At 46.8% G+C, this 15,407-nt stretch overlaps 1 protein-coding gene across 1 annotated transcript in view; it reads right to left on the reverse strand.

Annotated features, from left to right (window-relative positions):
* Nucleotides 1-15,159, reverse strand: part of LOC121557868 (7SK snRNA methylphosphate capping enzyme) — a 42,165-nt gene extending 27,006 nt beyond the window's left edge. Inside the window, exons 1-3 of the mRNA XM_045214035.1 lie at nucleotides 14,339-15,159; nucleotides 12,451-14,133; nucleotides 12,124-12,369 (exon numbers count right to left, since the gene is read on the reverse strand). Of these exons, the coding sequence (XP_045069970.1) occupies nucleotides 12,124-12,369; nucleotides 12,451-14,085 (1,881 nt within the window). The 5' untranslated portion in view covers nucleotides 14,086-14,133; nucleotides 14,339-15,159. The remainder of the gene's footprint in view (nucleotides 1-12,123; nucleotides 12,370-12,450; nucleotides 14,134-14,338) is intronic.
* Nucleotides 15,160-15,407: the final 248 nt, after the last annotated feature.

The following is a 15,407-nucleotide window of genomic DNA, read 5'->3' on the forward strand; positions in this document are numbered from 1 at the left end:
TCTCCAAAAAGTACGATCTTTGTCCCCATGTGCAGTTGCAAACCATAGTCTGGCTTTTTTAATGGCGGTTTTGGAGCAGTGGCTTCTTCCTTGCTGAGCGGCCTTTCAGGTTATGTCGATATAGGACTCGTTTTACTGTGGATATAGATACTTTTGTACCTGTTTCCTCCAGCATCTTCACAAGGTCCTTTGCTGTTGTTCTGGGATTGACTTGCACTTTTCGCACCAAAGTACGTTAATCTCTAGGAGACAGAACGCGTCTCCTTCCTGAGTGGTATGATGGCTGCGTGGTCCCATGGTGTTTATACTTGCATACTATTGTTTGTACAGAAGAACGTGGTACCTTCAGGCGTTTGGAAATTGCTCCCAAGGATGAACCAGATTTGTGGAGGTCTTGGCTGATTTCTTTTGATTTTCCCATGATGTCAAGCAAAGAGGCACTGAGTTTGAAGGTAGGCCTTGAAATACATCCACAGGTACACCTCCAATTGACTCAAATGGTGTAAATTAGCCTATCAGAAGCGTCTAAAGCCATGACATCATTTTCTGGAATTTTCCAAGCTGTTTAAAGGCACAGTCAACTTAGTGTATGTAAACTTCTGACCCACTGGAATTGTGAAACAGTGAATTATAAGTGAAATAATCTGTCTGTAAACAATTGTTGGAAAAATTACTTGTGTCATGCACAAAGTAGATGTCCTAAACTATAGTTTGTTAACAATACATGTGTGGAGTGGTTCAAAAACGAGTTTTAATGACTCCAACCTAAGTGTATGTAAACTTGACTTCAACTGTAGTCTTACAGAGGTCTGTTGAAACTCCCAACCCAATTTTGTTATACTCAAAAGAGGTGTGGAGAACAGTACAGAAGATATGTGGAATTTCACATCTAAAACAAGGATACTCACTGTGGCACAATCCTAGGCTACGGATAGGAATGAAGTCTGTGTACTGGAAACAGTGGCTAATGAAGGGAATTCATACTATAGGTGAGCTGTACAATTAAGATGTTTTAAATGTCAAAATCAGATTTGGTACAAAAATTATGATGTGGAAGACAAGGGACATTTTTGGAAATATTTACAATTGAGGAATGTTTGTTAACCGGCTTTCAACAAAATCCAGGAAAGAACTCAATAGCTGAGTATTTGGAATTACCCAAACATAAAGCAGAAGTGTTTTATTCAATATTTAGTAATCTGCAGAGTAAAGACTGTAAAGACCTCAGAACAATACGGCAAACTGACCTTAAGGATGATACCTGGTTGAAGATCTTGTCCTGCTCAGGGAGGAACAGGGAAGCCAGGGGGAAACTTACTCATAGGTTTTATTGGAAACCAACAAGGCTTCATACGATGGGGCTGACTAACAATTCTCGGTGTTGGAAATGCCAAAAAGACACCGGGACATTTTTACACGCAAATGGGAATGTACATTAGTGCTACCTTTCTGGAAGGATGTTTTGAAATATCTGGAGGAATGGTTGAGGTTAACAATTCCAGTTTCACTGAGAATACAGTGGGGGGAAAAAGTATTTAGTCAGCCACCAATTGTGCAAGTTCTCCCACTTAAAAAGATGAGAGAGGCCTGTAATTTTCATCATAGGTACACGTCAACTATGACAGACAAATTGAGGAAAAAAATCCAGAAAATCACATTGTAGGATTTTTAATGAATTTATTTGCAAATTATGGTGGAAAATAAGTATTTGGTCACCTACAAACAAGCAAGATTTCTGGCTCTCACAGACCTGTAACTTCTTCTTTAAGAGGCTCCTCTGTCCTCCACTCGTTACCTGTATTAATGGCACCTGTTTGAACTTGTTATCAGTATAAAAGACACCTGTCCACAACCTCAAACAGTCACACTCCAAACTCCACTATGGCCAAGACCAAAGAGCGGTCAAAGGACACCAGAAACAAAATTGTAGACCTGCACCAGGCTGGGAAGACTGAATCTGCAATAGGTAAGCAGCTTGGTTTGAAGAAATCAACTGTGGGAGCAATTATTAGGAAATGGAAGACATACAAGACCACTGATAATCTCCCTCGATCTGGGGCTCCACGCAAGATCTCACCCCGTGGGGTCAAAATTATCACAAGAACGGTGAGCAATAATCCCAGAACCACACGGGGGGACCTAGTGAATGACCTGCAGAGAGCTGGGACCAAAGTAACAAAGCCTACCATCAGTAACACACTACGCCGCCAGGGACTCAAATCCTGCAGTGCCAGACGTGTCCCCCTGCTTAAGCCAGTACATGTCCAGGCCCGTCTGAAGTTTGCTAGAGTGCATTTGGATGATCCAGAAGAGGATTGGGAGAATGTCATATGGTCAGATGAAACCAAAATATAACTTTTTGGTAAAAACTCAACTCGGTCGTGTTTGGAGGACAAAGAATGCTGAGTTGCATCCAAAGAACACCATACCTACTGTGAAGCATGGGGGTGGAAACATCATGCTTTGGGGCTGTTTTTCTGCAAAGGGACCAGGATGACTGATCCATGTAAAGGAAAGAATGAATGGGGCCATGTATCGTGAGATTTTGAGTGAAAACCTCCTTCCATCAGCAAGGGCATTGAAGATAATAATAATAATAATATGCCATTTAGCAGACGCTTTTATCCAAAGCGACTTACAGTCATGCGTGCATACATTTGTGTGTATGGGTGGTCCCGGGGATCGAACCCACTACCTTGGCGTTACAAGCGCCGTGCTCTACCAGCTGAGCTACAGAGGACCACAGAGGACCACATGACCACAAGATGAAACGTGGCTGGGTCTTTCAGCATGACAATGATCCCAAACACACCGCCCGGGCAACGAAGGAGTGGCTTCGTAAGAAGCATTTCAAGGTCCTGGAGTGGCCTAGCCAGTCTCCAGATCTCAACCCCACAGAAAATCTTTGGAGGGAGTTGAAAGTCCGTGTTGCCCAGCGACAGCCCCAAAACATCACTGCTCTAGAGGAGATCTGCATGGAGGAATGGGCCAAAATACCAGCAACAGTGTGTGAAAACCTTGTGAAGACTTACAGAAAACGTTTGACCTGTGTCATTGCCAACAAAGGGTATATAACAAAGTATTGAGAAACTTTTGTTATTGACCCAATACTTATTTTCCACCATAATTTGCAAATAAATTCATTAAAAATCCAACAAATGTGATTTTCTGGATTTTTTTTCTTCTCATTTTGTCTGTCATAGTTGACGTGTACCTATGATGAAAATTACAGGCCTCTCTCATCTTTTTAAGTGGGAGAACTTGCACAATTGGTGGCTGACTAAATACTTTTTCCCCCACTGTACAGGGGGGTACCGGTACAGAGTCAATGTGCGGGGGCATTTACGGTTATTTTTTCCCCACTGTATGTCTCTTGGGCGATAGAACAGAGTTACCTAATGAGGGATTTGCACTGATCACTGTTGGTATGGTTACAGCAGCTAGAGTAATCCTTAGAATCTGGAAGGGCCACTCCTACTCTGAAACAGGGGAGGTAGCATCTGATGAACAAATGGATCACTGGTAGAAACGACAATTCTAGAAGCTGGACGCGTTTTATTTGTCATGTTGTGAGGTGATTACTTATGCTTGTGAACCCATTTAGTTCTGTGTTGTAACTTCTGAGATACTATTTGACTGTATATGTGCTATGTTGGAGGATACGTTCAGTGCCTTCGGAAAGTATTAAGACCCCTTGACTTTTTACACATTTTGTTAAGTTACAGCCCCATAATGACAAAGCAAAAACAGGTTTTTAGAATTTTTGGCTAATTGATAAAAAGAAAAAGAAAAAAACGGAAATATCACATTTACAGAAGTATTCAGACCCTTTACTCAGTACTTTGTTGAAGCACCTTTGGCAGCGATTACAGCCTCGAGTCTTCTTGGGTATGACGCTACAAGCTCGGCACACCTGTATTTGGGGAGTTTCTCCCATTCTTCTCTGCAGATACTCTCAAGCTCTGTCGGGTTGGATGGGGAGCATCGCTGCACAGCTATTTTCAGGTCTCTCCAGAGATGTTCGATCTGGTTCAAGTCCGGGCTCTGGCTGGGCCACTCAAGGACATTCAGAGACTTGTCCCGAAGCCATTCCTGCATTGTCTTGGCTGTGTGCTTAGGGTCGTTGTCCTGTTGGAAGGTGAACCTTCGCCCCCAGTCTGAGGTCCTGAGCGCTCTGGATCAGGTTTTCATCAAGGATCTCTCTGTACTTTGCTCCATTCATCTTTGCCTCGATCCTGACATCTTTGCCCCAGTCCCTGCCGCTGAAAAACATTCCCACAGCATGATGCTGCCACCAACATGCTTCACCGTAAGGATTGGTGCCAGGTTTCCTCCAATTCAGGCCAAAGAGTTCAATCTTGGTGTCTTAGAGTCTTTAGGTGCCTTTTGGCAAGTCTTGGTGGTTCCAAATATCTTCCATTTCAGAATGATGGAGGCCACTGTGTTCTTGGGGACCTTCAATGCTGCAGACATTTTTTTGGTACCCTTCCCCGGATCTGTGCCTCTACACAATCCTGTCTCGGATCTCTACAGACAATTCCTTCGATCTCATGGCTTGGTTTTTGCTCTGACATGCACTCAACTGTGGGACCTTATATAGACAGGTGTGTGCCTTTCCAAATCATGTCCAATCAATTGAATTTACCACAGGTGGACTCCAATCAAGTTGTAGAGACATCTCAAGGATGATCAATGGAAACAGGATGCACCTGAGCTCAATTTCGAGTCTCATAGCACAGGGTCTGAATACTTATGTAAATAAGGTATTTCAGTTTTTTTTTTAATAAATTTGCAAACATTTCAAAATACCTGTTTCGCTTTGTCATTATGGAGTATTGTGTGTAGATTGCTGAGGATTATTATTTTTTAAATCCATTTTAGAATAAGGCTGTAACGTAGCAAAATGTAGAAAAAGTCAAGGGGTCTGAATACTTTCCGAAGGCACTGTATGGCTGGATGTCATGATCAATGTTTTATGCTGTACAATGTTTAATTTGTAAAAATAAATCGTGGGAAAAATGAAAAAAATAAATACAACTTTAATTTTTTAAAATAATAATAATTTAAAGACCAAAGATGACAACTGGTTTGATGCAGATTGTAAAATTATAAGGGAAAAACTTAGAACACCAAAAGAGAACCAAATAATGGTGATTTACGCCTTCATTACTGTGAGACTTTAAAACTCTATAAACGTACACTCAGAACCAAAACAAAGCACAGTCCAACAGCAAGCAGCTGACACTATTTCAGGAGTCCATAAACACAAACAACTTCTGGCAAAATTTGAAAACCCCCCAAAAATAATAGAAACTAGAGGAATTAGCAATACAAAATGGTGACATATGGACAACCCATTTTAAAATACTCTACAACACCGTTCAAACTAATGCAAACGGAGAACAATTTCAAATTCATGAGAAGTTGAATGGATTAGAAAAAGCTATAAAAAGGACAATGAAAATCCATTGGACTCCCCAATTACTGACACAGAGCTCTTTAAGAAACTTCAGACCCTCAAATTTAAAAAGGCCTGATGGCATCCTAAAAAAGATGCTCAAATTCACTAGTGCAACATTTCAATTGGCTATATTAAAAATGTTTAATTTGATCCTATCTGTAGGTTATTTCCCTGACATCTGGAACCAAGAATTTAGAACCCCAATCTTTAAGAACGGAGACAAATTTGACCCTAATGATTGCATTTGTGTGAACAGTAACCTGGGGAAGGTTTTCTGTAGTATTATAAATGTAAGAGTTCTAAACTTCCTTAATAAGCACAATGTCTTGAGTAAAAGCCAAGTTGGATTTATACCAAAACGTTGCAGGACCGATCATATTTACCCATATTTAACATGGCCACCAAAATAATACCAAAATGTACGCTTGCTTTATCGACTTCCAAAAAGCATTTGATTCTATTTGGCAAACTGGACTGTTCTACAAAGTTATTGAAAGTGGTGTAGGGGGTAAAACATGACGACATCATTAAATCAATGTATACTGGCAATACGTGCAGCAGCAAAATTGGCAAGAAAATAACAGAATTCTTTAACCAGGGGCGTGGCCTTCGCCAGGGTTGCAATCTGAGCCCTGCACTCTTCAATATTTACAGTACATCAATGAATTAGCCACTATTCTAGAAAAATCCTCAACCCCTGGTGTTAGTCTCCACAATTCAGAGGTTAAATGCCTGCTCTTCGCAGATGACCTGTTACCTGGCAGTAACCGCCAAAATACAAAAATAATGATATTCCAGAGATAATCCAGATCTCAGGGAATTAGACCAAAGTTCTCAAATGGTACAATATATAGAGTACTACACTACAATTACTTAGGTTTATACACTGCTCAAAAAAATAAAGGGAACACTTAAACAACACAATGTAACTCCAAGTCAATCACACTTCTGTGAAATCAAGCTGTCCACTTAGGAAGCAACACTGATTGACAATAAATGTCACATGCTGTTGTGCAAATGGAATAGACAACAGGTGGAAATTATAGGCAATTAGCAAGACACCCCCAATAAAGAAGTGGTTCTGCAGGTGGTGACCACAGACCACTTCTCAGTTCCTATGCTTCCTGGCTGATGTTTTGGTCACTTTTGAATGCTGGCGGTGCTTTCACTCTAGTGGTAGCATGAGACGGAGTCTACAACCCACACAAGTGGCTCAGGTAGTGCAGCTCATCCAGGATGGCACATCAATGCGAGCTGTGGCAAGAAGGTTTGCTGTGTCTGTCAGCGTAGTGTCCAGAGCATGGAGGCGCTACCAGGAGACAGACCAGTACATCAGGAGACGTGGAGGAGACCGTAGGAGGGCAACAACCCAGCAGCAGGACCGCTACCTCCGCCTTTGTGCAAGGAGGAGCAGGAGGAGCACTGCCAGAGCCCTGCAAAATGACCTCCAGCAGGCCACAAATGTGCATGTGTCTGCTCAAACGGTCAGAAACAGACTCCATGAGGGTGGTATGAGGGCCCAACATCCACAGGTGGGGGTTGTGCTTACAGCCCAACACCGTGCAGGACGTTTGGCATTTGCCAGAGAACACCAAGATTGGCAAATTCGCCACTGGCGCCCTGTGCTCTTCACTGATGAAAGCAGGTTCACACTGAGCACATGTGACAGACGTGACAGAGTCTGGAGATGCCGTGGAGAACGTTCTGCTGCCTGCAACATCCTCCAGCATGACCGGTTTGGCGGTGGGTCAGTCATGGTGTGGGGTGGCATTTATTTGGGGGGCCGCACAGCCCTCCATGTGCTCGCCAGAGGTAGCCTGACTGCCATTAGGTACCGAGATGAGATCCTCAGACCCCTTGTGAGACCATATGCTGGTGCGGTTGGCCCTGGGTTCCTCCTAATGCAAGACAATGCTAGACCTCATGTGGCTGGAGTGTGTCAGCAGTTCCTGCAAGAGGAAGGCATTGATGCTATGGACTGGCCCGCCCGTTCTCCAGACCTGAATCCAATTGAGCACATCTGGGACATCATGTCTCGCTCCATCCACCAACGCCACATTGCACCACAGACTGTCCAGGAGTTGGCGGATGCTTTAGTCCAGGTCTGGGATGAGATCCCTCAGGAGACCATCCGCCACCTCATCAGGAGCATGCCCAGGCGTTGTAGGGAGGTCATACAGGCACGTGGAGGCCACACACACTACTGAGCATCATTTTGACTTGTTTTAAGGACATTACATCAAAGTTGGATCAGCCTGTAGTGTGGTTTTCCACTTTAATTTTGAGGGTGACTCCAAATCCAGACCTCCATGGGTTGATACATTTGATTTCCATTGATAGTTTTTGTGTGATTTTGTTGTCAGCACATTCAACTATGTAAAGAAAAAAGTATTTAATAAGATTATTTCATTCATTCAGATCTAGGATGTGTTGTTTAAGTGCTCCCTTAATTTTTTTTAGCAGTGTTTATATAGAGTACTGTACACGCTACAATTACTTAGGTTTAAAAATAAACTCAACTGGACACCTTTATGATGCAGTGAATGAACTGAGAGAGAAAGCACGCAGAGCATTCTATGCCATTAAAAAACAAATTCAAATTGAAATACATTTTGGCTAAAACTAATTGAATGTGTAATTGAACCAATGTATAGCAGCGAGGTGTGGGGTCCACTGGCAAAACAAGATTTCACCAAATGGGACAAACACCCCATTGAAACCCTGCATGCAGAGTTCTGTAAGATTCTCCTACATGTCCAGAGGAAAACTACAAACAATGCATGCAGGGCAGAATTAGGACAATATCCACTAATAATAAAAACTCAAAAAATAGCAATTAAGTTTTGGAAACATCTAAAATACAGTGACCCCCTCTCATATCATTACCAAGCCCTGCAATGCCAAGAGCTGAGCAAAGAAAAGAGTCCCCTCATCCAGCTGGTCCTGGGGCTGAGTTCACAAACCTGTTCTACTGACACACTGACGCCTCAGGACCAGAACATCCAATCAATCAGAATAAACCAAATTACAACACAGTCAAAACAAAACTACATTACCTATTGGGAAGCAAAATGCAGTGCTATCTGGCCCTAAATCAACAGTACACCATGGCTAACTATTGGACCATGGTTACTGATCACAACCTTAGAGAAACCTTGACAAAGTAGACAAAGTAGGAGAAAGAGAGGAGGGGAGAGAGAGGAGGAGCGAGAAAGGGGAGGGGAGAGAGAGGAGGGGAGAGAGAGGGAGAAAGAGTGGAGGGAAGAGAGAGGAGGGGAGAGAGGGTGAGAGAGGGTGAGAGTGGAAGGGGGAGAGAGAGAGAAAGAAGGAGAGAGAGGAGGGGAGAGAGGGAGGAGAAGAGAGAGGAGGGGAGAGAAAGAGGAGGGGAGAGAAGGTAAGAGGGTGAGAGGAGGGGAGAGAAGGAGAAAGAGAGAGAGAGATTAAGAGGGAGAGAGATTAAGAGGGAGAGGGAGGAGAGAGGAGGGGCGAGAGAGAGGAGAGGGGAGAGAGAGGAGAGGGGAGAGAGAGGAGAGGGGAGAGAGAGGAGGGGAGAGAGAGAGTGGGGGGGAGAGAGAGGAGAGGGGGAGAGAAGGTATGAGGAGGGGAGAGAGGAGGGGAGAGTAGAAAGAGAGGAGGGGCGAGAGAGAGGAGGGGCGAGAGAGAGGAAGAAGAAAGAGAGGAGGGGCGAGAGAGAGGAAGAAGAAAGAGAGGAGGGGAGAGTTAAAGGGGTCACTGTGCTACTCTGTGGTTAGAGGTCAGAGGTTAGATGTGCAGTAACTCACCATTAACACACGCACACATTCCACACCGGTGACAAACACCCCCTGAGCTACAAAGGAAAATATTGACATGATCACATCGTACACACACCCATCAAACAGCAACCATGTCAAAACACACACACAAAACAGAGTGTGGCTGCCAGCACTACTGGCATAATAACAGGAGGAGAGAGCGAGGCCAGTTGGCAGAGGAAGTCTGGACTGGTGGGAGCAGGGCTGGCAAGGCTTCTATCTAAATGTAATCCGTTAGTTACTAGTTCTGTCCAAAATTATAATCAGTAATGGAACTTTTGGATTCCCCAAACTCAGTAACATAATGTGATTACTTTCAGTTTGGATTCCTTTCCTCTGAAGAAGACAAACAGGATCCATCAAATGCATTTGGTGTGTCATCATAGTGGTCTCTGATTGGTGGTCATCATTTGGTGTGTCATCATAGTGGTCTCTGATTGGTGGTCATCATTTGGTGTGTCATCATAGTGGTCTCTGACTTGGTCAGACTCACTCAGGTGGAACAAACTTAAACTTGTGCCTTTTTTCAAAGCTGAATTCAACGTCATTGAGAAAACAGAAAGGTGTATTTGTTCGCAAACACCCTTTCAGAATTTTTTGAAGTAATCCAATTAGTAATCATCTAGTTTTTCCAAAGTATCTGCAATCAATATTTTTTGCTGGTAACGCAACTGATTAGTAGTTTTTTGTAATCAGATTACATTAATCTGTTACTCCCCAACCCTGGGTGGGAGTGATCCAAAGTGAGAGAGTAACAAAAACACAACCTATTGAACACAGGATCGCTCCAGCTGTCTCCAGACAAACGCACACACCAACAGGCTGACGATCACAGCTGGGTAGTCCTCTCTTACAGACCTAACCACACAGACCTAACCATACAGACCTAACCATACAGACCTAACCATACAGACCTAACCATACAGACCTAACCATACAGACCTAACCATACAGACCTAACCACACAGACCTAACCACAAGGCGATACAGACCTAACCACAAGGCGATACAGACCTAACCACAAGGCGATACAGACCTAACCACAAGGCGATACAGACCTAATTCAGTTTGAATCTGTGGTAAACTGCATCAGAAAACACGACCTTACAGAGACTGGGTAGAATACAAGGCCACGTTCAGTTTCCAGACGTTGTCGAACGTTGCAGATCGAAATGCCATGAATAGAGCTGATGTGAGGTCTTATTCTACAGGATGATAATGTATCCACTCACTAACTGGAAGTCGCTCTGGATAAGAGCTTCTGCTAAATGACTCAAATCTCAAATGTAAAATGAGAGAAGTATGTGCGTGTGTTGCAGGGAGTGATGGTTGTAGGCCTCAAAATGTGTGTCAACACATTTAACTCACTTAGGACATGTTCAGCAGCTCAACTTTAGATTACACACACACAAACACACAAACACACACACACACACACACACAAACACACTTCCATATCAATTGCCTTAGAGAGAGAAACATTGCCTGGAAACCCGACGTTGAATTCTACGTTGTGCGGAAATGAGCTCTTGAATCAGGAAAGTTTCCTCTCACGACCTTTACAAGCCAGAACGTTTAATAAAATTATATTTTAACTTACTTTACCGGTTGTCCGTGCAGTTGGGTCTTTTTGCAGGTAGGAATGTGAGAATATATATCCACAGGAAAGGATAATTACATCAACTTTTCAAAGCGCTGGTAGTGCGTTCAGATTTCTGTCACCTGAAGCATGCACACAAGATAAGACTACATGCAGGAGACGCATGCATACATAGTTTACATGGTTCTGCCCATGTTTAATAATAATAATATGCCATTTAGCAGACACTTTTATCCAAAGCGACTTACAGTCATGTGCGCATACATTTTTACGTATGGGTGGTCCCGGGGATCGAACCCACTACCCTGGCGTTACAAGCGCCGTGCTCTACCAGCTGAGCTCCAGAGGACCAAGCGCCGTGCTCTACCAGCTGAGCTACAGAGGACCAAGCGCCGTGCTCTACCAGCTGAGCTACAGAGGACCAAGCGCCGTGCTCTACCAGCTGAGCTCCAGAGGACCAAGCGCCGTGCTCTACCAGCTGAGCTCCAGAGGACCAAGCGCCGTGCTCTACCAGCTGAGCTCCAGAGGACCAAGCGCCGTGCTCTACCAGCTGAGCTACAGAGGACCAAGCGCCGTGCTCTACCAGCTGAGCTACAGAGGACCACAGCGCCGTGCTCTACCAGCTGAGCTCCAGAGGACCAAGCGCCGTGCTCTACCAGCTGAGCTCCAGAGGACCAAGCGCCGTGCTCTACCAGCTGAGCTCCAGAGGACCAAGCGCCGTGCCCTACCAGCTGAGCTCCAGAGGACCAAGCGCCGTGCTCTACCAGCTGAGCTACAGAGGACCAAGCGCCGTGCTCTACCAGCTGAGCTACAGAGGACCAAGCGCCGTGCTCTACCAGCTGAGCTACAGAGGACCACGTTTATATGCTTCAGGTGATAGAAATCTGAACGCACTACCATCGCTTCCAAAAAGACCAACCACACAGGCAACCGATAAAGTACATTCAAATATAATTTCATTCAACATTTTGGCTCATTTCTGCCTAACATAGAATAAAATGCAATTCAACATCAGGTTTCCAGCACACACACACACACACAGACAGAGAGACTATCTTTGCTGTACAGGTTTTTTGAAAGGAGCCTTAAATCCCATATATAATTATTAGCTCATAAAGTCCACCTTAGACATTCCATATCACCACACACACACACACACACACACACACACACACACACACACACACACACACACACACACACACACACACACACACACACACACACACACACACACACACACACACACATCTCTCTCTCTCTCTTACCGTCATGAAGGAGACGTTGTTGGGGAAGGTTCCAGGTGTTCCTTGGGCCAGGGGGTAGGGGGGGAGGAGGGGGGGAGCAGCGATGGGACCCCGACACACCCTGAAGGAGATGGGGAACGGAGGGAGGGGGCGACCTGCACCCCGGGGGCCACTAGAGGGCGACAGCAACGACAGGGTTCTCTTCAGCTCCTCTAGAGCGCTACACTCCTCCTTCTTGCCCTCCTCCTCCTTCTTGCCCTCCTCCTCCTCCATCTCCTTCTTGCCCTCCTCCTCCTCCTCCTCCTCCTTCTTGTCCTCCTCCTCCTCCTCCCTCTTGCCCTCCTCCTCCTCCTCCTCCTCCTCCTCAGCCGTACCGGACGCCATCTTAGTTCCGCTCTGTGTTCTTCCTCCACTCTGCTCAGCTGTCTCTGTTTTCTGTTTACTCTCTCGCTCTCCCCCTCTCCCCCTCTCCCCCCTTCCCTCCTCCCTACCCCTGGTGTCCTGTGTGAGTTGTTCGGACAGGAAGTGGCGAATGTTCTGCCTAGCGGCGTGCACCAGCCGCCCGTCCACGTCAATACCCAGGATGTGGGCTGGGCTAAAGTGACGTGCGATGGCCAGGGTCAGGTGACCGGTGCTGCAGCCAATGTCCAGCACTGTCTTCCCTCTGAACCAATCGGGTCGAAGCAGGCCCAGACGAGGGTCCTGGAACCGCCCCACCTGCCCGTCACGGTAACCGTAGTAACCGTGGAAGCCATAGTAACGGCTGTAGTTGCCGTGCTGGAACCGGTTTTTCTTCTTCTGGGGATTGTGGCGGAAGGAGCTCTGGGGCTGCTGCTGACCTCCCACCGCTGACCCTGACCTCTGACCTCTGAGGCCTGACCCTGGCACCAGCGGGGTGTGGAAGGTGTTGGGTGGGGCAGTGGCGAGGGCGGGGGTTGGAGTGACCGACGAATGGTCCGACCTCATCGAGGTGGTACGCCTCCGTTTACGCTGCCGATGGCCGCCGTCGCCATGGGGACGGGGTTTAGAGGCAGATCCAAGCGGCGGGTGTGTGTGTCTCCGGGGCAGAATGGGCGGGACTACCTCGTCCCGACAGTTGATGGAGGTGTTGAGTTCGTAGGGCAGAGGAGACTGTGGCACTACACTGCCCTCTCTGGAAGCCTCCGGTACTGCAGCTAACGCACCACTAACAGGGAACAGAGGCACAGACGCTAGAGCTAACACCTCACCTCCTGTCCCTGAATCACCCCCAGCTTCTACCTTTGACCCCTCAGCATGTGTGGGGGGTTCGGGCTGCGCCCCCCCTCCTCCTCCCCCGTGGTGACGGTTGCGGTGTCTCTTCCTGTTTTTGATGGGGGAGACCAGCACCCCTCCCCCCTCTTCCCCTTCTCCTCCCCCACTCTTCAGGTTCAGGGGGTCTGTGATGTCACGCGGTACCAGGATCTCTACAGGGTCTCTGGCCCGGGCCGGTAGGGGCGAGGACTTGGGCGTCTCGGCGTTCAGCGCGCGGCTCACATCCTCGTCCAATAGAGAGTTGAGGTTCAGCGGGTCGAAGATGTTCCCGCCCAACAGGAAGTTGGAGGGAAGGACGGGGTCTGATTGACTGTCACTGTTGGCACGACGACGACGCTTCCCGAAGCCCGGGTGCTTGAAGCTGCCGCCCAGGGAGTAGCGCCTCTTCCCCATTCGCTGCTGTCCTGGAGGCAAGACCTGGGGGTTGTTGGGGGGGGGCTGAAGGCCGTTTTTGGTCTTTAGGGGGTGTGTACTTCTTGGTTTGGGGCCGTGGGGGTGTGGCTGTTCCGTTAGAACCACGCTGCCGGTGAATCCGGTTGGTCCCAGACAGGGAGGGTGAGGGGCCATCATTATCCCACCCACCCTGTCCACTCCCCCCTCTCCTCCTGACGCAGGGCCTTCTGGGACAGCAGCGTCGCCCCGCCCATCACGCGGTAGAACAGTCTCTTTTTCCAATGACATCCTGATCATATTTTTCCTGTGGGAGGGGCCTCAGGCACCTCGGCCAATGGCATCGATCTACAGACAGGAAGTGGGAGGAGTTAGGGGTCATTTACACACCAGATAAAAAAAACACAGCAGATCTAAGGTTACATCCCAAATGGCACCCTATTCCCTATATAGTGCACTACTTTAGACCAGAGTCAAGCTGCCACAAATAGGGCTCTGGTCAAAAGTAGTGCACTATGAAACACTTCCCTCCAAACCTGTTCCTGTTACTTACTCCGCAGAATGTCTCTTCCTCCTGTGGTCTCACAACTCTCTCAGGCAGTCAGTCAGTTAAGCTGAGCGGTGTATCATTCTCTCTCTCTGAATGTCAGTCTCTACTCACGCTGCTCTCACGCCTAGACAGAGATAAGGTGCACAGCCAAACTATCTAACAGGCCAAGCTCTGTGAGCGGTGTGTGTGAGTGAGTGGGAGCTTTGCGAGTTCTCTTAACGCCACACTCCCCCTGTACGTGCCGTGCGGGGCTCCGCCTCCCGCGTATTGAAATATAACACCTAATGTGCATAAACACGCCCCTCGGATTCAGTCGTCACTCAATCTCATGAATAACTCAGCAGGAGCGCCAGCTGCGTGGAAAAGCGCTCAGCCACGCACAGTGAGTGACAGCCGAACGGCCATCCCCCTCATACACACACACACACTGCCCTCCCCGACCGAAGCTGCTCTCTCTCCCCGCCTTCTCTCTCCACGGCGGCTCCCTCCCCCGAGAGAGACACTGAACGCTTTAAAAAAGACAACAAAAATCCACCCATTAACTGACTTAGCGAGAGGTTTCCTAACGTTTTCCTACAGCGAGTAAACCTGACCTCATGCACTTCCTATTAAAGTACACAAACGGATCGAAATCATAACACCTACAAGAGACCCTTTCCGAAAAAAAAAATATCAATTGTGTCAAATCATTTAAAAAATGTCGTCCTGTCTGATCAGCTATCTGTGTGTGTGTGTGTGTATATATATGTATGTAAGCTACTGCGTTCTCTCTCTAAACTCTGAAACGTTTCTGCAACTGCTTGAGCTTAGCTATTTATCGCTGAGTTTCAGCGGAGCCACGCTCTTTATATGCCCCTGCAAACACACGCGCCATGGGCGACATACTATCCGACCAATAGCTGTTCTTTCTGGTGCCCGTCCTCCTCAAAGTGACCAATGGGATCCTCGCATCGGCTTGGAAAGAGTACTCTGTCCCGCCCCCCTTAGGAGAGGTATCCCCGCCTCTGCCTGTCAGAATTGTCAACTCATCGATTTTGGCGTGTCATTTAGTCCAATAAACGTTTAAAATTAT

The sequence above is a fragment of the Coregonus clupeaformis genome, unplaced genomic scaffold, assembly GCF_020615455.1.
Source record: "Coregonus clupeaformis isolate EN_2021a unplaced genomic scaffold, ASM2061545v1 scaf0188, whole genome shotgun sequence".
Classification (NCBI taxonomy): Eukaryota; Metazoa; Chordata; class Actinopteri; order Salmoniformes; family Salmonidae; genus Coregonus; species Coregonus clupeaformis.